At 37.8% G+C, this 22,457-nt stretch overlaps 1 protein-coding gene across 1 annotated transcript in view; it reads right to left on the reverse strand.

Moving 5' to 3' along the window:
• Positions 1-22,457, reverse strand: part of LOC136265851 (uncharacterized) — a 232,676-nt gene that overhangs the window by 16,153 nt on the left and 194,066 nt on the right. Inside the window, exons 44-47 of the mRNA XM_066060787.1 lie at positions 20,538-20,587; positions 19,983-20,108; positions 8,600-8,884; positions 2,018-2,285 (exon numbers count right to left, since the gene is read on the reverse strand). Of these exons, the coding sequence (XP_065916859.1) occupies positions 2,018-2,285; positions 8,600-8,884; positions 19,983-20,108; positions 20,538-20,587 (729 nt within the window). The remainder of the gene's footprint in view (positions 1-2,017; positions 2,286-8,599; positions 8,885-19,982; positions 20,109-20,537; positions 20,588-22,457) is intronic.

Genomic DNA, 22,457 nt, shown 5'->3' on the forward strand with positions numbered 1-22,457 from the left:
CACCACTCAGGGTTTAACTCGCATATATACTGGGGTAATATCTAGATATTACCCAGGCAATATCGTGGGAACATGGTTTGCTCATGGTTTTGATGCCCAAGCAGTTCAAAGATATGAAATGCTTTGACTTGTTTTATGGAGTGTTATATCATAAGCCGGGCTTGATGGACTGTCCTTGCCTACCACACCCAGCACAAAGATGGACAACTGAAAGAGACAAACAAAAAGTAGAGTAACACAGCCAGCATGTTACTCAGACAAGCGGGACTCTACTTGCACTAAATCCATTGGTGATGAAGCCCTAGAGTAAATACCAATGGATAAGCGTTTACCTCGAATGCATTGAATGGCTGATCGGAGCAGAGAGAATCCTAGACAACATCAAAGCCAACCCAGGATCACAGAGTATCCATCATGATAAGAGGGAAGCCAGATGCTTGTAGAAAACTGTATGAGCCAACCCCCTGTTGCTGACATGATAATAGGTGCAAAAGAAGCATGCTCAACCTCATGAATTCCCTGACCATAAGCTCGATGCTTGAAATTTTCATGCTTCTTAAAGGTAGAAGAAAGTGAGGAGGAAGAATTGTGGGTTTTAGTTTACACATTAGGCAAGACTCAGTGTAGTTGCTAAGTTTAGATTATATGACAGTAACTAAACTACATTCTAAGACGAATGATTTGTAAAAAAAACCATTGGGCAATGCGTGGATGCATATTTCTACATATCAACTGCACAGGAGCGTGTCAGCCATTGAGCAGACCATGAAACAAGAAGAATATGACAACTAGGTGAGCAGCTTATAGTCCTAAGTACTTAATGTATTAACTTGCTTACTGCCACAATAGTGAAGGTTAAATAAATGTAGTATTAAAAACTTTACACCCCAAAAATCAACCTCACAATCAAAAGTTCCTGAAACACAATGATGTAGGAATAACGTTTTGAGAGCTATTTTACCATGCAATTGAAACCACAATCAATTATCACATGCTAGTGTATAAAACAAATGGGGTGAGTTCTTTCACCTATCAGGTAAGTGTGCCATCAGTGATATATATCACTTATACCATGACTACATTGGGATTTTGCTGATATATACACCCTTATCCCTTGGGCCTGCAGCCCTCGGGGCTCAGGTGTATATGTCAGCAAAATACTGAGCAGCCATGGTATAATTATTACATGCCAAAATCTGGTTAACTGTTCATTACATTTGCTAACTGTTATCTGCATCCATACTAGTATATTACAGAAATTATTCTATCATTGCTTTAGACTTACATATAAGTTCAAAATTTCATAGAAACTTATCAGAACTATTTTAGGTAATTTTGAAAGCATACCCGGGCTTTATTTTACACCACCAATATTGTTAAAGCATAATGAAGGCAATACAAGGCAGGTTTCCAAAAGCAAACCTTCATGATACTAATTTTAGATTCAAAACTTGAATTGGAGGCAAAATCTAAGCAAAATGAGCAAAGATGCCAAGAAAGAATAAAGATGCCAGTAGTAGTAAGCTAAGAACAAATATATTGAGACTACCCATGCTGGTACAGTATGACTATCATACTGTATGATAATAAATCATTAATCACTGTAAGATTACTTTGCAGCAGATTATTAGTCAGAATTGATTATTGGCTAATACAGCATCAATTACGGGCTAATAAAATTTACATACCAAATGTTAAATCACTAAGCTACCCTTTGATGTATCATTTTGCTATTCTATCAGTTTAACTATGTTACTGTATCATAAATGAAGAAGGGGACTGTTTTGAAGTTAACCTGTATATGTAAGCCTGTTGTTATATGACAGGATGTCATTGTATGGTATTCTAGGAAGACTAATAGCACTGAATGTATGGCTTGTCCAAATTTTCCTCTGCCTTTATAAAATTAGAAGATTAGATCAAATGAACAGAACTGTATAATACAATATCCATACTATGCTATACATGCATAGATGTGTATACAGCTACATACACTGTACATACATATGCAGTGTACCTGTGCCAACTTTAAACATCCATACTCCAGGAATACCCACATTGCTAGTTTGTGTAATATTAATAATTCTGGGTGTTAGTGATCCAGTGATGCTCACAAAATTAACACCATCACCAGCATTAATTCCAGCTAGAGCTTCAGTTCCACCAAGTCCTCTACGTCCACCAGACCAATCACCAGTGGTCCACTGCATTCTCCCATCAGCATATAGGAATATTACAAAAGACTCAACTCCACTAGTGGCTAGTACACACTGAAATGTGTTGGTCTACAATGATTGAAGATACAGGTGTGAAAACACTTAAATATTTAAATATTTGAAAACACTTGAAAACATTTAAATATTTGAAAACACTTAAATATTCACCTGTGTACTGTAAATCAGGAAATTTTTGTCCGAGATTATTTAGTTATAAAATAAATTTAATGCGTTATATTGTCATGGACAGCCCAAGCCACGAAAATATTTAACCTGTGAACTTTTCTGTACAGCAAATAAATACACATGGAGCTGTATTTGCGGTTAGCACGCTGTGAGGTTAAGAAACTAGCACCTTAACTAATAGTCGCCACACACATGTACGTTTCGTGTACCATAAATGCACTGGTATAGGCTGTAGCTGCAGTTAGCTACCTGCCAATTGTGATGGATGATTAATTAATTGTAGCGGCTATACAATGGCAAGCAAACTTATTCTGGCAGATATTGGAACCCTGACAATAGGCCATTAGTCTATCATTCCTCAAGTGTTCTGACCTCCAAAAAATATTTAGCATATAAAAAAATATTTAAGACAAAATATTTTGTGCAGTTTATTTTTGTTGGTCGAGGCAACCACAAAATATTCTTACTGTCGAATATTTCCCAATTTACGATATGTACAAAAAGGTATCAATATTGATATAAATGTGTGCTCATTCCACTAGTTTTGGTTGTGCATTTGGAATAGAATGCTTAATAGTTTAGATACCTATCATGTGATTATATATGCTGTTCCCTTAGATACACTAATTTGCTTACATTTCAGAATTCTCAGATCACACATCAATGTGTTTGGCCTAGTTTTCTGCATTCGCAAATTTTAGTAGGATTAGAAAAACAGGATATGACATTATAAGTACTGCCATGTGCTCAAACCAGTCAGCCTTTTTTGTTTAGTTAACAAAAGTAGAATTGTTTCTGATCATGTCTTCAAGCAATTCATTTCATCACCAGAACAACAAGAAGTACAGTGTATTGTGATCTTCACTGTCACAGACAAAGCACTACCATGGAATCATTGTATCTAGAGTCCCTGTTCAAGTCCATGCAAAAAGAATTGGGGACAAACTACACTTTATTCCGTGAAGAACTCAGAAGTGTCTCCTCGTGAGTTGCTGTCACGAAAGGGCAGAAAACTTCAGCCCTGGAGATCAGCATTGCACCGTCAACTATTCATGTCTTAGAACAGAGTCTCCTCGGGGTATTGACCAAGTGTAAGCAGCAGAACCTCCTTGATGACAGGAATAGAGTTGTGACAGGGCAGAACCCCAGACAGAGGATAGTCCTTGCGAGAGACCAAATGACATAAACATGATTGAGGAGAACTCTTGGATGAAGTCATAGACTATGACCAACAGGTATACTGGAAACCAGATGATTGTGACAAGAGGAAAATCCAATCTATTGCAGCCAAATTTATTCAGAACACTTTCCCAATGCTCCCTGGAGCCCTGAAAAATGAAGAGCATCAAGAGAAAGCAACCCACTCGTGATACCCCCCCTTCACCAAGGTGACCCTACTATTTAGTCCCCAGCAGCCAAGACAGTCCAACTGGAATGCAAGCATACATACACATTGCAGCCATTCCACTCATTAACATACTGGAATCAGCTGTTGGAATAGTACTCTCAATCCAAAGGATGCAGTAGAGTCTGCCCAACAAGCTCTCAGACTGATTAGCAAAGCAAACAATGTGTCAGCCAACTTCTCCATAGAGCAATGCAGAAAAGCTTCAGTGTGTCTGAACAGAAAGCTGACCACCCTTTTTGACAATAAAGGCATGTTGAAGGATTCTGCCCCTTTTCTGTTTGCTTGCTCACTCAAGCAGAAAGTTAAAGACCGCATGGATATGACAAGGAATTTGAAGTAATCCTTTTCCTCCATACATGGATGACAGCAGTCTATTTGAAGAAGCAAGGTGGCAATTGTAGGGGCAGGGGTCAAGAGAAACCCTAAAATTACTGGAAAACATTCCCAACCATAACTGTATGTTATTGAACAAGTAAAATTTTTTATGCAGTATGAATATTCAATGCTGTTAAGGACACTCAGATCAGGTGTCCAGGGCCACCATCGGAAGCCACGTTGTCAAAACACCCAACAGTCGCCCCAAAATATGCCAGGGTGCACACAAGAACAAAGGGTGTCACAACATATGCCAGAGTTACAGGGTTTTGACCTACCACTTTATCAACAGGTGTCAGAGGTCACACTAGAGGGTACTGAAAAGGCATCATAGAATCCAAGCCAAGAGGTCAGTCTAGTGGCACAGTCCACTTTGTATACCATCCTTGGTCTACCTATAGTTCACTTCCTCATGCAGGAATATTACCAATGACAGAGACCATTTGTCAGACCTTTGCTGGCAGAATTAGCTTATTCATAGGTCAAATTGGAAGACTAACACAACAGCCATGGGTCATTTCAAACAGTATTAGAGGGTTATCACATTCCCCTCATGTCTGTTGATAACCAACAATCCTTCCTTTGCTGTCCTCATTTGTCCACAGAAAATATAGCAATACTGAAGGAAAACAGTCTCTAGCAGGTTACCTGTCAAATCCAACTCCAACAGAGTGGTCCTACTGTACTTGAATAAATTCATACAGTAGTACTAAAGAATAATGGGGGTCAGAGATCCGTAATTAACTTAACTTAAAACAACTGAACAGGTTGTGAAATCCAAGTATTTCAAGATGGAATGGAAGCATATTTAAGGAAATCAATCGCTCATTGGGACCACTGTCTACAGACCTTTTCATAAGCAGACTGTTGTCTTAGCTACCTGTATTTGTAGATTGGAAGCCAGACCCCCTAATAGTAGCCACACATGCCTTTACTCAGGATTGGAACACTCTATCACGGAAATTGGATGCTAATCCTGATAGACAGCCCTGTCATGTATACTCACAAACAATTCAGGAGCTGGCACCAATAGCATCAGTTTGGAAAGTCCAAGCATGTTACCCAATGCTCCTTCAAATGTTGGTCAGAGAACCACTTCTCGTTCTACTGTTAACAGACACAATACAGTCAGTGTGTAAGACAGTCTATCTGCCAGCAATGTAAAAGTAACCATCTTCTCAAACAGCTGCAGATCCTATCTTCTCATCATGGAGCAGCAAGTCCACAAAGTCACACCTCCTTTTTCAATCAATAAGCTAGCTGGTGTGGTGAATAGAATAAGAATCCCTTTTGAGGCCCTACAAGTGAGTAGCCAAATTCTTAGTTCTATGAACAAAGCTACACATACAGCTCAGTAAATGCTTACTGATTAGGTATTTCTTCAACCCATGACAAAGTTGATAGCTAGCAAGTTGGGCAACATCCTACAGTTGTGAGAGTACTCAATGGGACCTACAACAAAACACCTCCTTTGCCCAGATATTTCACTACTCACATCCTACATTGCTTCCCTGGGTGATAATGAGTCACTATTAATGAAAAAGTTGTCACTTAAACTAGTAGTGTTATATTGAGACCTTCAAGGTCCAGTGGCTTATCCGATTTGAGCCCAAAAGCTACAGCTGTATGAGAGTGTTGCCAGATGGTGTTCATTTTAATCCAGTTTGTCTTTAAAACAGTAATGATCATCCAGGCCACTTAAGCCATTTACATTTTCATCATTCTCCTCTGACAAGAGGCTATGTCCAAATTGGATCTTACAACCATATACTGCAAGGTCAGAGTCCTTCAGTTAAGGCAACCTTCTCCTCTCATAAGTATATTAAGCATCACAACCTAATATTATCATCATCTTCAGTGGCCAGATGGACAGCTATTATGTTGGCATAGACACTGACATCTTCAAGTCACATTCAGTGAAAAGTGCTTTAGCTATATACTGCAGCAGCATAAGCTGGAATCATCACAAATCAAATAATAAAAGCTACTGATTGGATATCTTTTTGAGATGTTTTGCTACAAACAAGCTAACAGTAACCCCGTGGGACAAACAGTAGTGTCTACATCTTCTGATTTTCTCCTTCTGGTTCATTTTCCTTCTTGCCCAACTCGTGAACTAAAACACTGAGCTATATGTTTATAAATACGTACTATGGAAAAAACAACATAAGAGGAAAATTAGACCACAGAGTGATTGAAGGCTATTCTGGATTGCATGAGGAGTGTGAGGAGAACATACGGTACCACCCAAGTGCAATGTCGCACTCGCTCGCACACGAAACTTTACTCGAGATTTTTAAAAATCGCCAATTAAAAGGTGTGGCAACTGTTTCGCTTGCAAGGCTACATGGCAACTGTTTCATTCACAAGAATCGCGAGTGAAACAGTTGCCATGCCCCTTAATTAGTGATTTTTAAAATCTCGTTGTGTGTGCGAGAGAGTGCGATGTTGTGCTTGGGTGATACCGTACCAACGTGCTTGGCCTAAGTTTCTGCATCTAAGCAAGTTTTGTAGGATCAATAAACCAAGCAGTGACATCACCATGACTGCCATATAAGTACTGCCACATGTTCACCAAACAGCCTTTATATGGCTAGGTACCATCACTGATTGGAGCAATTTTAGACTTTGCTCTCTATGTATCAAAATGGGAGTCTCTAGTCCTAAACAGATTGAACATAATTATATTGATGGGTAAGGAATGGGTGGGAATTTGATACTAAACTGTATGTTCACTTCACATTCCTCATGTAATCCAGAATAGTGCTCGCAATCACTCTGTGATCTGAACCACTCAGGTAAATACATTTCAGAATGCCCAAGTCACCTCAGATCACATACAAGTATCAACAAGATGTTAGTAGAGAATCTGTTAATCTATACAATGCCGGTAATTAAAAAAATATATTAGCATAATAGAATAAACTATAATACTGCTTTGTTGCAGCTAAACAAATCTTATACTAATACAAATTTAAGGAAAAATTAGGAATTTTAAGTTCAATTAGGGATCATAGAAAAAAAAGTAAGGAAACAAGGGAGGTCGCCTACACCTGCAGATATAATGGTGAACATTTTAATCTCTAATCCAGTCTATACCCAAGACCAAGACTGAATTAGGTTGAATGAATCCACTAGTATATCTGCAGATGTAGTCAACCTCCCTTGTTTCCCTACCTTTTTTCTATGATCCCTAATCAAACTTAAAATTCCTAATTTTTCCTTATACTTGTTTGTTTACTTTTTAGTAACATTATTATGACTGGTGAACCCATGCATACCGTATCAAAAGAAAGGATGGCACCTTAATTAATGTTTTCATCTGAATGCACACCCCAGCTATCAAATACGGCTTTGAAAGTGCAGTGGCCATTATGCTTTAGTTTCAGCTATGTTCATCCCGTTACACAGTGCTACAGATGAAAAACTGTAGAAGAAATACCTCTACAACAATCCAGCCACCACGAAAACATGACGATTCATGTGCCCCAACTATCAATTACTGCTTTGAAAGTGCAGCGGCCACTACACTTTCCTTTCAGCAGTATTACAAATGAAGAACAGTGTTAAAATCGTCTCTGCAATCAATCCAGTCACCACGGAAAATACAGACAATTTCCATTTACAAATGTACTGATATAGGAAGCCATGCATCGCACTACCGTGAACCAACGCCTTGGGCTGTCAGCAAAAAGAATTGGGACACAAAGGAGGACAAAGGTAAGTCCATGATGCGTGCATTGTGCATACTGTGGTATGCCAAAAGGCATGTCTCAAAACAAAGCAATGCCGAACAGTTAAAAAACCAAGCCCATAGCCTTAGCCGTTATCAAGTTACACTTGCCTAAAGGCATCAGGCAGGCAGGCAGGCAGGGCAGGCAGGCAGGTAGTAGAAAATTCCATTGAATAATTTTTTTTTTAAATTTGTAACAATTTATTGGAAGCTTTTAGGATCATACTTGAAGACACTTTTGGGCTTGGTTATACCTAACCAAGACTGCCAAGTTACCAGGATGGAGTTGAGAAGCTGGTTTTTGGGTGAATTTTTTTGGCTGGGAAAACCCAAATCTCCATGATCCCTAACATACAGTACTTCCATACTGTATGATACACACAACCACATAATATTGCACAAGGTTCCTTGAAAAATTTGACTTCACACAACCCAAAGTTTCATATATAAACACTCTACAAATGAAGTGTGTTTTGCACACAAAAAGTGTTCCCCATGAAACTGTTTTAGTGTGCAAACCACACTTCAGTGAAACATTTCTTCATGCTCTAAGCATGACTATGCATGCACAAAACATAATTATGTGTAAAAGAATTAGGAAATAATATGTTATGTTATGATCAATATGCATCATCATCTTAGGATATACATAACTTAGTACACAGGTAGCTTTTATGGTACCTTGTCAAATTGACTATAGAAATAGCCAACTGCATTCCAGGTTACAATCAACAAGTGCTTTGCCATAAAATTTTGAGACAGTGAAAAAGCTGCTCTTATTTCACTGGTTGCCCTAGTAAGGAGACTAGGATCAGTGGTCTGACGATAGTAAATAATTCCATTTCCTCTGATGTCAACATCAGCCCAGTATGGTGCAATGATCTTATCGGTTCCATTCAGTGGTAATGAACGTGGAGTGTACGCAGAAAAATTGGTGTTGAAACTGACAACTCCATTGTCACCAACCTGATAAAATACATTTTTAAAAAATGCATGTACACTGTATATATGTACCACTTACACGCCTAAGTTCAGAAGGAAAAACATGTGTATGTATTATACATTACACTGGCTATGAATGTTATACATATGTTAATAATATTATTACTCTAATAAAGATATTGCTTTATTGGACATCTTATTTAATACAGAATGCTCCACAACATTTGTAGAACTTCCATTTGCAGATCTACATGTAATAACTTATAAACCTTCACATACTATAGAAAATGGATTTAATTCGAACTTTCATTTGTAAACATAAAAAGGAAATGACTGGTAATAGTGGATTTTAAAGGTGCGAATTGAGATTTGAAGTGTCAGCTGCAGGAGAATCACATCGTACAGTGAGAACTGGAGAACGTCATAACTCAAATTCTTCAGTGATAAAGTTGACAGGTCATTGAATCTAGGGAAGAAAGAGATAAGCTATTATGTTGTCTAGTACTCTCAGAGTATCACTATTACAGAAGATGAACACAGTGAGATAGATATTGCTCAAGTCACGTATTCATACAAGGATGCATCAACCCAGAAACTATCATTTATACTGTGCACTGTAAGTTATTATGTTGTCTGGTACTCTCAGAGTATCACTATTACAGAAGATGAACACAGTGAGATACGTAGATATTGCTCAAGTCACGTATTCATACAAGGATGCATCAGCCCAGAAACTATCATTTATACTGTGTACCCTTGTAGCTCACTAAGAACTAGCAACATCATGCAATCCATGCAGAAGTCGAAAGTTATCCAAACACCTTAAATATTCTTTGGACCTGCCCAGTCATGTTTGTATATATGAAAAGATGGCTCATATCATAGCAATGACAGATTACAGCAAATTAAATTCAGTGACTATACTTAATAGCAAGAGTTCATAATATATATATTTAGGAGAGTATCCAACGCCTGTATTGCCCCTTCAAAACGCACTGCGCATATTAATTGTGCACATTATGTAATATATCTGAATATTTTAGTATAATTTCAGTAAACTCCAACACATGGCTTTGCCATGAAAGACTTGTTGATAGGCGTTGATATACCAAAGCGAAGACCTGCAAGCACTTCAAGGTCCTTATAGCTCTTGAAGCAAGTTAACACCTTTGGTGATGACGACTATTGCATAACATTATTACTCAGTGCATTTTTACTCAGTACAGCGTTGGATACTCTCCTAAATATTATATATTGTGAACTCTTGTTAATAGTTATACCACAGCTGCAAGGGATTTTGCTAATATATAGTCTACCACTTTAGCATGGGCATTCTAAGGTTCCGCTTGGTATTTAATCACATATTTTCCAGGAAATATCAAGATATTGCCCATGCAATGTCATGGGAAAACGGTTTGCCAATGACTTTGATACCCAGCCACTTCAATGAAATGATGCGCTTAGTCTCGTTATATTGAGCGACATAGAGGGAGCTTTGTATTGTGTGACTTATTTTTGTAGTGGTTGCTAAGCTGAGCATATTTGTGAAGATAGACTAGTTGGTTGTTACTAAAGGATAATGAAGGCACAAAATAATTGTTTGGACGATTGTGGATGCATATTTCTACCCACCGCATATCAGCCTTTGAACAGACCACGTAATAGCAAAGCTACTACTACTACTACGTTGATACTGTCCCAATAGCAAAGTTAGTTGGCTCAACTTACAGGTTTTTGCAATTGAATCCGTCGCCTTTGCGATTGAATTCGTCCCATTTGCAATTGAATTCGTCGGTATTGCAATTGAATTCGTCCCGTTTGCAATTGAATTCGTCGGTTTTGCAATTGAATTCATCGGTTTTGCAGTTGAATTAGTTGGTTTTGCAATAGAATTCGTCGCATTTGCATTACAATTCGTCATAAACAAAACGGCTTCAAGAAACCAACCCGTTCATTAAGAGATGAACTATTCATTATGCCTTGGAAAGTTACACTTGAGACACTAGAAGGTAATTGAAGCTGGTAGTACGCGAAGTTGATAGCTGTCTGACAAGTTAATTAACTTGCTCGCGAGTGACCACACCCATCACGAATGGCGCAGTAGAGTTTGGAATGTTGCTGGAGAGGGTGTAGAAGAAGAATTATTGCCTTATAAAGGGTTGTATACAATCACTGGACTGGACTAGTGGACTGGACTGGTGGACTGGACTCAGTTTTTTTTGTTTGTTTTTCATTTTAGCACATATTTGGGCAACTGGTCGTAACTATTGCTACATTGAATGTAAAATATGCAGGTGAATCTGTCTACTTGGCACTATCTGTTATCTTAGAATTGTGTGCAATTCTCTCTCTTGGCATAATCTCTATTGTACAACTACCATTTGTCTTATCATGAAGTACAAACCATACAGTACATGTGTATGTAGTGTTGTAGTAACCATGCAAGTTATAGTCATGGAGTCAGCTAAATTAAGTGGCGACAATTAACTGTCTTGCTATTCAATAGCTGATAAAAAGGTTCTATAGTTTTTGCATGACGGCAATAGCTAACAAGTGAAATCACATGCACAAGATTTCAACCAATCAAATTGATTCATTTTGAACTTTAAACTATAATTACCACATGTGACTTCTGTTTTAGATTTGTTGACTATTAGAACCTCTGTACATAGCTGAAGCTGGGCAATGTTGACAAGTCTGGCATGATCACATCTTTCTGTTGTGGTTTCTTTATGTGTGGGGGAGTGGTCTAACTACATGAGACTAACATACTTGCAACCAGTTGCCAAATATTTGGTTTAAAACGGGAAAATACCTGAGTCCAGTAGTCCAGTCCACCAGTCCAGTCCACTAGTCCAGTCCAGTGATTGTATACAACCCTTATAAAGTGTTGTTTACTACTGTTGTACTTGAAAAAGTTCTTGTAGCAGCTGCTACATCATGTTTTCGTGTTTCCTCCAGCTGCTATTCTTGTTTCTGACGAATTTAACTGCAAAAGCGACAAATTCAATTGCAAAACCGACGAATTCAATTGCAAACGGGACGAATTCAGTTGCAAAACCGACTAATTCAATTGCAAACGGGACTAATTCAACTGCAAAAGCAACGAACTCAATTGCAAATGGTATGAATTCAATTGCAAAGTCGCCGAATTCAATTGCAAAGTCGCCGAATTCAATTGCAAAAGCCTGTAATACAAAAATTATAACAATATATACTCCATCCCACAATCACAAGTTTTCTAACATTGCATGTTGAAGCATAGTAACGTATTAATGATGTTTTAACGTTCTGATGGCTATTATCCCATGCTATTAAAACCATGATCAATCTTCAGATGCTACTGTATGAAACAAATGGGATGAGTTCTCAGTAGTTCTTTCACCTATTAGGTGAGTGCGCCCCAAGTGATATACATCACTTATACCATGGCTGCTTGGTATTTGCTGATATTATATACCCACAGCTCTCGGGCTTTGGGTGCATATATCAGCAAATCCCTTGCAGCCATGGTATAACTATTAAATATATACCTGGAGCACGAGGGCCACAGGCACGATGGCTAAGGGTGTATACATCAACAAAACCTGATGCAGTCATCGTATAAGTGATATATACCACTCTAGGCACACTCACCTGATAGGTGAAAGAACTACAGTGCACTCACAGTGCCAGAAAAATTTGTGATTGTGGGATCTAATACTGAATAATAGGGACATCGAAGGTGTGGTGGCCATGGATATTCGAGAGATGGGATAGGCAACCGAGCGAGCGCCGTGTATATCTACCATTGATTGTGGTTGAAGCACTCCTTGGTATTGGTTAAATCTATATGGACAGGATGGCAGTTTGTGGTTTAGTCGTCTTACAGTTGATTTCAACCACCTTGTGGTATTGTAGTTGATATACAAGACTTTTAATGCTTCTGGCTTCTGTTGTTTAATCGTCTTGGGTGGTTTTCATCGCCATTTACGATTTTGATCATCAATGGGTACCTCCGTTTTTTGTCTACCTGTTACGTAGAACAGAAGTCTAGTTCCACTGGGGAAATAGTGCTGAAGTCTTCGCAATACTATGAAGTTTTGCACAGTACCACTGAAAGATGTTTCTCGCATAACAGCGTTTGTGTTGAAGTTGATAAATCATGGAGTAGTATTTTAAAGAACCGAGATGAGACTGCCAAAGGGCATTAATCAATCCGAATAATAAAATGAAGTACACCATGCAAAACTATGTTACTTTAGGGTTACTGTTGCATTGTTTGCCAGTCGAAAGTGAACTTACCATGAACACAACAGGTACACAAAAAAATCGTGTCAACTGAGATTAAAATGATTGATGACAGCAAAAACTCACAACAAGACTTACAATACGAGTTTGCCTAGTACTTGTAAAACATAAAGAGATTGTCATGAAATATTCCACGCCCGTAGAAAGTAGTCCAGGGCAGAAGACACCATTTTGGCCTCATGAATTCACCAAAGGTGGAGTGTTTCAGGGTGGGCGCTCGTTTCTAATCCCTGTACTCTAATATCTATGTGGTGGCGATCCGTGATATAATATAACCCAAAAACCTGCCACGATTTTTCCTCACAACGACATGACAGTATTGGTTGGGTAAAACCAAGCCCAAAATTGTCTTCAGATCGAACCGAAACGTTTGCATCAAGTTGCTACAGAATTTAGAAGAAAAAATTATTCAACAGAATTTTCTACTGCCTCCCTGCCTACCTGACACCTTCAGTTAAGCGTAGTGTAAAAGTGGCTACAGCTACAGTCCTAATTGTTTCGCAGAAACATTTCTAGTTTGCTTAAGAAAAAACCTTTGGCATATTGATATGCATACAATGCTTGCGCTATTGTCTTGCCTTTTATCCTTCTTTACCATGGCCATCAGTCAAGGTTCTACCACTGAGTGTTAATAGACTACAATACGGCTTTCATACCAGTGTATATTCATCAAACTATTTGAATACACATGGTCGCCGGTTGCACCAAATACACACGCGTACGTGACTCGCTGTTGATATCAACCAGAGACAGCAACCCACGGCGAAAAATGTACAAGTTAATAAATATAGTTTATATAGTAACAATGTTAAATCGAGTCGGGTCATCCAGGTCCTGCTATACACCGGGTCTGACCCCACATGCTAAATTAAATGTGGGAGTGTTACTACACGTCATAGCGTAGTTCTGCTTCTTTCGTGAGCCACGCCCGCTTACGTAAATTACAGTCTGTAGACATATGGTAGCCATGTCCATTCATCAGTGTGTAGGTATGCACGAATCCACGCCCAGTTACGTAAATTAATGTCTGTAGACATATGGTAGCCACGTCCATTCATCAGTGTGTAGGTGCATTGTGCATACTGTGGTATGCCAAAAGGCACGTCTCGGGACAAAGCAATGCCGAACAGTTAAAAAACCAAGCCCATAGCCTTAGCCGTTATCAAGTTACACTTGCCAAAAGGAATCAGGCAGGCAGGCGGGCGGGCGGGCAGGTAGGCAGGCAGTAGAAAATTCCATTGAATAATTTTTTAAATTTGTAACAATTTATTGGAAGCTTTTAGGATCATACTGAAGACACTTTTGGGCTTGGTTATACCTAACCGATACTGCTAAGTTACCAGGATGGAGTTGTGAAGCTGGTTTTTGGGTGAATTTTTTGGCTAGGAAAACCCAAATCTCCATGATCTCTAATATACAGTACTGCCGTACTGTATGATACACGCAACTACGTAATATTACACAAGGTTCCTTGAAAACTTTGACTTCACACAACCCAAATTTTCATATAGACACTCTACAAATGAAGTGTGTTTTGCACACAAAAAGTGTGCCCCGTGACACTGTTTAGTGTGCAAACCACACTTCAGTGAAATATTTCTTCATGCTCTAAGCATGACTATGCACGAATCCATGTCCAATTACATAAATTAATGTCTGTAGACATATGCCCATTCATCAGTCCATAGGTATGAATGAATCCACATCCATTTTTGTCTGCAGGCTTATGTAGAGCCACGCCCACTGATCAGTTGTCATTGTATGAGTCATAATCTAGTGCTGTGAGTAACTCAGCAGATATTTAGTGGTCATGAACTTGCAAAAAACACTTCACAAACAAGTATAAGAAAAATTTTGGAATTTTAAATTAGATTAGGGACAATGTATAATGCTGCAATAAAAAGTACTGAAACAAGCTGGATCGGAGCAGTACGTAATGTCCAAATACTGTAAAACAATAAGAAGTGAATATCCCTACTGTGCATTTGTAAAACAATAAGAAGTGATTATCCTTACTGTGCATTGAATTAAATTCCAATTTTTTCTTATACTTGTTATATTAAGTAGTTAGGACTATAAAGTTACTTGCCTAGTTGTCTTCTTTCTGTTGTCCTGTGATCTGCTAAATGGTTAGGCCTGAGCCTATTATGCTCAAAATTTTACCTATTATTCTTTCAAGAATTTCCCAAAAAACTCTCCTATTATTCTTTTTGTTATTCTTGTATCCAGCCTATTATTCCATAATTATTCTCATTCAGTATATATCTGTGGCTAGTCACTTAGTTTTCAAGATGCTGCTATAAGTAGTTTTGTCCGAATTATTAATAGCCATATATGAAGCATTCCACCTTACACATCATTTTTCTATCCATAATAGTTACAGCAGACTTAGAATAGCTACGTATCTACAGTAATAATTCAAGTGTACTTAATTATTAGTGTATTATAATAATATGCTGTAACTACTGTATAGCTAAGTTAGGTAGATAATAATGCTCAAAGACTTGAAGAAGATACACTGGTATAAGATGTACAAGTTTCAGAATTGCAGATAATCATGCAGTTAAATCCCTGATGCAGGCTGCAGATTGTTAACATGAAACGATCTGACTGCTCTATTAGAGTATTTGAGCGTTCTATTAGGGTATATCGATCTTTTAGAGGCCTTTCAGCTCCTTTCAGCCAGCACTCCTGTCAGCTTTATATCATTTGTAGTAGCTTAACTCTTTCTTCTAGGTAATCAAGAAGAGACACCCCCTCCAATTCCACCGATTATTCCCGTGGTCGTCCGATTATTCTAAAATTATGCCTGTAACCATCCTATAATTCCGGAATTATTCTCACGAAATTGGTGACCTATTATTCTCAAGATTATGCCGGCATAATAGGCGCAGGCCTATAAATGGTTGACATGTGGTGGGTAAAAATAAGCATCCATGCATTGCTCATTAATCATTTATTAACTGTCAACTAGTCAAAACTTAGTAACTCTACTAAGCCTAGCCTAACCTGTAGATCCAAACCCACAATTAAATGCTCCATGTTGCTCAATATAACAAGTCAAAACACATCATATTTTTGGGCATCAAAGTCATAAGCAAGCTGTGTTCCCATGATATTGCCCTGGAAATATGCAAGTCATTAACCCTGAGTGGCACCTTTGAATGCCCACCCCAAAAGTGGGATGTATGTAGGTTGGGTAACTTTTAACTTCTGCATGGATAAATGATTCCTTCCCAATGTCTAGGATAGATGACTTAGATAAGTTGGGCCTATACAAGTGTTTTATTACTTTACATTTGAAATCTGGTTATTGTCAGGTTAAGGTTCTCTCAAGACCATGAGAGAAAATAATTAGCTATGTTGGTCTTCATCACTCAGTGTGATATCACTTGGTTTCATAACTGCACCTGTTCTATTCCAAAATCTGATGCAGTGAGTACTTGGAGACCTCAAAGAAGACTACATGCTTGCTTCAATACAGCATATCTGGATAATGTGACATTTTTTCTCATACTTTTGTATAACACAAAGATAGGCTTGAGCCAATTATGCTTTGAAAACTGCCTATTATGCTTTTGAGCAGTGCTCAAAAATCCAGTCTATTATGCTCAAAATTATGCTTTTAAAATCATGATTATGCTCGAGAGCTGACTGCTTTATTAGAGTATATCTGCATTTCCTGACTGCTGTATTAGAGTAAGTAACTGCTCTATTAGAGTATTTCGATCTTATTTCCATAAAGTGTGAATAATCAGTCAAGAAATTGTAAAAACAATAACACTGCAAGGTTTTTTGGTATGAAATGCAGCAATAATGAGCAGTCTGTTCATGTTGTGCAGTATTTTTGGCATGCACATTACACAATTTAATTAAAATTCTTGAAAATCATCCTATTATGTTGACTTAATGCTTGATGCTTATGCTAGCCTATTATGCTCGAAATTATGCTGGCATAATTGGCGCAAGCGTACACAAAGTACACCTACAGAAAGTGCTTATGAGTTGGCTTTTTGAAACTACAAAATGCCTAGAAATTTAGAGACGCATAGCCAATTTACATTTGGATTGCACATTAATTTGGTAAAGAATATCCATGTGCCAGTGGCTTGCCTTGCTGCCACAGCACATATATATGGTATCACCTCCTGAATAGGGAATATCAGAAGGCAACCTGACCGCCTGGCAGACTCCTGTAAGTGTTTGAGCATTAATTGGATGGCTGCAGGTTCGAGGCAACCCAGGTCCAGTCTTGGATATTTTCTCCTTTCTCCACTTTCTCAAACATACTTTATGTAACAATTTTAAACAGGCTGTAGGACCAGGTGTCCTACAGACCTTTAACACTTGTGCTGTAAAGCCTCAATAAATTAAGTACAAGTCAACTGCACAGTGAAGATTGTATCATTCCTAAATTCCTAATATACAGCTACGTATATAGAGTAGTGAGGTTAGTGGTTTTCAAATAAATTTGCAGATATTAGTTAAGGGATAGAGGATTAATTTACACCTGAAAAGTTATGCACTTGCAATGTCACTTTTTAAACTAGGCACGTACCCACAGCTGGCAGTGGGTGCGTGCCTGATTTACTAAAATTGTTTCCATAAAAGTGTGCATGTGTGTGTATTTGCGTGTGTGTGTGTGTGTGTACCTACATCAGTGGCGTAGCTACACTGGGGCCTGTGCCCAACTGTCAGCTTTCCAGGCCCCATCATCAACAAATGTTCTTTCCAGGCCCCATCGTCAACAAATGTTGTAACTCACATGATTCAATGCAACGATCTCTCACAGCACTACTCCATAGCTTTTCTAGATAATCACTATTGTACATACAATTTCCTTGTAATTTCGCTCTAAATAACATCAGTAAGCAAAGAAAAGTTAGAATTTTACTTAATTCCAACTATCACATGATCACGAGTTCAAATGTGAGCAAGTTGGAGGGAAGTTATCAGTAAGTGAGACTGTACACATCGTGATTATATCAAGTCAAGGTGATGACACATTATATAACTGAGGTGTTGAGTGAGACATTCCTGATAGAAGATGTGTAAGTGTTAAAGCGAAGTATTCCTTGTAATTCCCGCTGCAAATAAGATTATGAATAGTGAGCTGATAGTGATACTAATGTTACAAATAAAAAGTTACTGATGATTGGAGATTGGATAAATGATAGCAAGAAGTAAAGGGGATTGTAGACGTGATGAGGCATGTGCACACAACACATTCCTTTTAATGCCTGCTATGGTTTAGCGAATCTTCAATAGAGCAGAGCTGATAATACAAAAAGTTAGCAAATTGAAGATTTGGTTCAAGAATCCATATGAGCTGTGGAAATTGGGTAAAAGTGCATGCTGATCATGCAATAGTGTAGTTTATAGTGTCAATTACCTGCAGAAACAGCAGTGTAGCGGTATATTTAGCTAGCTAGGCACAATCATGCACTTTAATAAGGTTTCTGTACAAATGTACAAAGAGCCCACAGTGAGATGGACTCTTATCTTGTGTATTTATAATTGCATGGACAGACTTATGTGGAGGTGTGTTCCCCACCTACGTAGGCCCTACCATCACTAAAAGTCTAGCTATGCCATAGACCTACATAACTACCTACGTATGCTTGTCCATACGCACCCACTTGAGCAAAATTGTTAAATGGTAAAAGCAGCCAGGATGCAAGAATTGAAAGCTAAATTAAGATTGTATTAAACTTCTACACACAAACTTTGCTCTGCGGTGGTTTCTTCTCGGCAGTCTGAAATACGGCTATGGCGAGTCTTCGTAAACGGTCTTCTCTTTGGTTTTATAGATGTTTAACAACTTCAAAACAATATTGAAGGCCTCCTAGGCCACCAGAGATAGGATATACTTCAAGTTGAAAGGGAGGCATTACCAGTACGAATATGAAGGGCAGCCTCAAGGGTTTCTCTAAACAATTTACATGAAAAAACACGATAGACACACTATAAAGTGGTTGAGAAGATATTTCTGTGCGTAATTTGCAGTATAATGTGGTTTGTTATAGTCACACTTTGTTAGCAGCGCATAGTAACATATTAATTACAAAATAATTCATGAATTACAAAATATGCTAAATTAGCATTTACAAATCCAATTATCTAGCTGAATTAATTATAGCAATAGCATGAATAAATATACATCATGGTTGATTAATTGCCAATTTAACTGCATGGCCGCCTGGTTTTTAGAAGTAGCATAACATCAACTTTTTTGTGCTTAAATATTTAATTAATTTACAGGACTTTAAAATTACACAGTTCAAGCCATGATGGTATTGACAAGGAATGTTTGCAGGTTGTCTGTAACATGGTAGAAGCTATCCACAGTTAACAGTTTAATGACAACTGGCAACAAAAATGTTCCACCACTATAAAGCCCACACTGATCAGCCATGTACATATTTCATATTTTGGGTGTTGATAAAGGAGTTGTCCAAGTGGAAATGGGTATGTAGTTGTCTTTCTGTATTTCCTCTAGAAGTGGCCAAGGACTATTCTTGTGGCAGATCAGACCATTAATTGCTACTAAATAAAGGCAAGGTAAGTTGGCTTGTGAATAAAAAGCATCACAGTAGTTGCTGTGCTTCATCTGAGAAAAGACCAATGCCTTCCACTCTGAAAAGTGGGAGTGAAGAGGAATTAAGGGGACAATGTTCCAATTCTCCCATTTTTCAGCTCCTGGCTAAAAGTCATGAAGTAATACAACAATATGTGGAGTAATTGAGATTTGCTTGTTACTCACCATAATACTATACTAGGTGAGTCTAAGCATGGCATACATATATACTGTGTATCAATACAAGTTACTTACATATGCTGTTGTGACCAAGTCATCATAAAAATAAAAGTTTTCAGATAATGTTATTGGTGGTGAATGATCATTAGAATACTGTGTTAAGAAAGCAGTGTCGTTATTAGCAGATCCAAATGGGTAAAACTAAAATTATAGAGAATCATAGTTACAATGATAAGATGTATATAACAACATATTTATGCTCACAAGTACAGTATTTACTATAAAAATATGCGTCTCTTTATCTACTGGCAATAACATCACATCAATGCCTCGATGTACAATTACTTACGACCAAATGTGACAAAACCAGGCTTCCACTTATTCAATTTTTTACTGTAATTTTGCCCTTAGTATGCTATTGATCTAGAATTTTCACACAATTCTTCCATAGTCTTATAAAATCACAAGTTAGAAGTTGAGACAGAATATTGCAAAACCAGGTTAGTTGCATCTAGTTTTATGAATGTGAAGGATCACAACTAATGTTGGATTGTGCCATCTTTATTCAGATACTTGAGAATGTGTGCAAGTATGCATAATTATAATATCTATACACTGTATACAGCTTACTTCTGATATACATGTGTTAATATCAGGCTGACAATCATCTGAAGTTATGCCTACAAACATTACAGTATATATAATTGCTGAAATGCACAATAGTATGACTACAACCTTGTGGGCTATGCTTTTTCCTAAGAAAATTGTAGTTATGTGGAATTTTAGTTCTAGAATTTACTTACAAGCTACAGTTGTGATAACAGATTATTATACCATTCATGGTACAAGTGTGAATGCTAAACACATTATCATATTGTACCATGGCAGGGATCAATGGGGGTTTGCATTTTCCTGCCAAAAATATCAACCAATAACCAACCCTCACCTTTCTTCCGTGACGATATTGATTAGTTGTAATCAATCCCAAACATGCTCTCAGCACCACCAAATACAAGTAACTAACTGAATTTTTTTTATTTGCTGACTGATACCTTCAGACTCAGTTATAACTAATGCTACAGGGTTGATGTTTCACTTTTGTCCAACACATGTCTTTAGCATAATTATAATGTAAACTGGGTGTAGCCTCTCAAAAATAGGTTAGTGTGAAAAACATGTAATATCAAAGGTGACGACTAAGAAATGGCTGCAATGACATCACAAATTAATTGACATAATATCATTGCACCCATTTCTTGGCTGCCACCTTTGATATCACATATTTTTTCATATTTGCTTATTTTTGAAAGGCTTCACTCCTTTTTGATAGCTTGGCTGTTTAAATTAGATATTGTTTCTTTTCAAGCACCAAATCCAGCCTACTTTGAAGTGACTATTGTCATTTTCTGCATGCAAACAGAAGAACTAGATTTTTTTGGTAACTTCATAGTTTTTGTTAAAGTTATTTGTATTGCTGTATGCTCTCAGGACTTTTGATAAGAATTAATTTTAAGTTTCAGGACAAATTTCCTGACAAAGGTGCAGTTGGTTGGACAAAGTTGCAGTTGGTTAGACAAACATTTAGTTGACTGGACACCAGTACACTGTATGACAAGTAGCCTGATTGTTGTTTGTCACAGCCACAAAACAGCTATACAGCTACTTTTGTTGGGTTTCAGTACAGCAGAGGGGTTGGCATTGGTTCATTTGTGGTCCCCCCTTCAAGTTGGTAGTTGGTTTGCAAGAATGTAGCATCTCCTAGCAACCAACTGGTAGTTATTGTTAATAAACAGTCTGTTGTCTGACCATTATCATAAGCCCTGTGCTCTATTAAATGTGTAGAAACCTTGTTACACAATACATACACATGTATATTATATAGGGTTGACTTTCGCATTAGCTATAACTTAATGATATTGAAACAGATTTCCTACTTAAGGTCGATACTTTGATAGTTTACTGACATGTGTATGAAAAATCAAATTGCTTGCACAAGTGGTTAGCTGGAAGGCATGACAATAAATTGCACCGTCGCTGACTGCTCTATTAGAGTACCTCAATCATGTTTAGTATACGTAACTGGATCTGGGAAAACCAGTCTTATTGCCCATGACAGCAGGTTTGATTTTGCACCACAAACACAAAGCTACATGAATACACTATCAAATTTCACTGTCACAATCAGAGTGGCCTGCTTTTGCTGGCTGCTTTTCCAAAGCCCAGTGTTGAGCCGTACAAGCAGTTTGGAAGCTAAATGGAGCTATGGCAAACCTGGAGATGGCTGTATGTGGCTGTACAACTCCATGGTGTTGAATAAAGATGTGTGTTGTAAGTTTCCTTTTATTTAGCCAGAATGGCCTATAATTTGGCCCAATTCATCACTATGTGATCCTCTTTAATTTTGTTAAACACATCATGCCCACCATCCCTATTAGAGCTCACCTGATACAGCCAACCTTGAGTCAAAAATGATGATGTAAAATGGCAGGAAACTTAGCTGTTGGTTACTTGCACAGTGGATACTATTCAAATACAGTAATATCACTTTAA

This window comes from Dysidea avara, chromosome 1 (assembly GCF_963678975.1).
Source record: "Dysidea avara chromosome 1, odDysAvar1.4, whole genome shotgun sequence".
NCBI lineage: Eukaryota > Metazoa > Porifera > Demospongiae > Dictyoceratida > Dysideidae > Dysidea > Dysidea avara.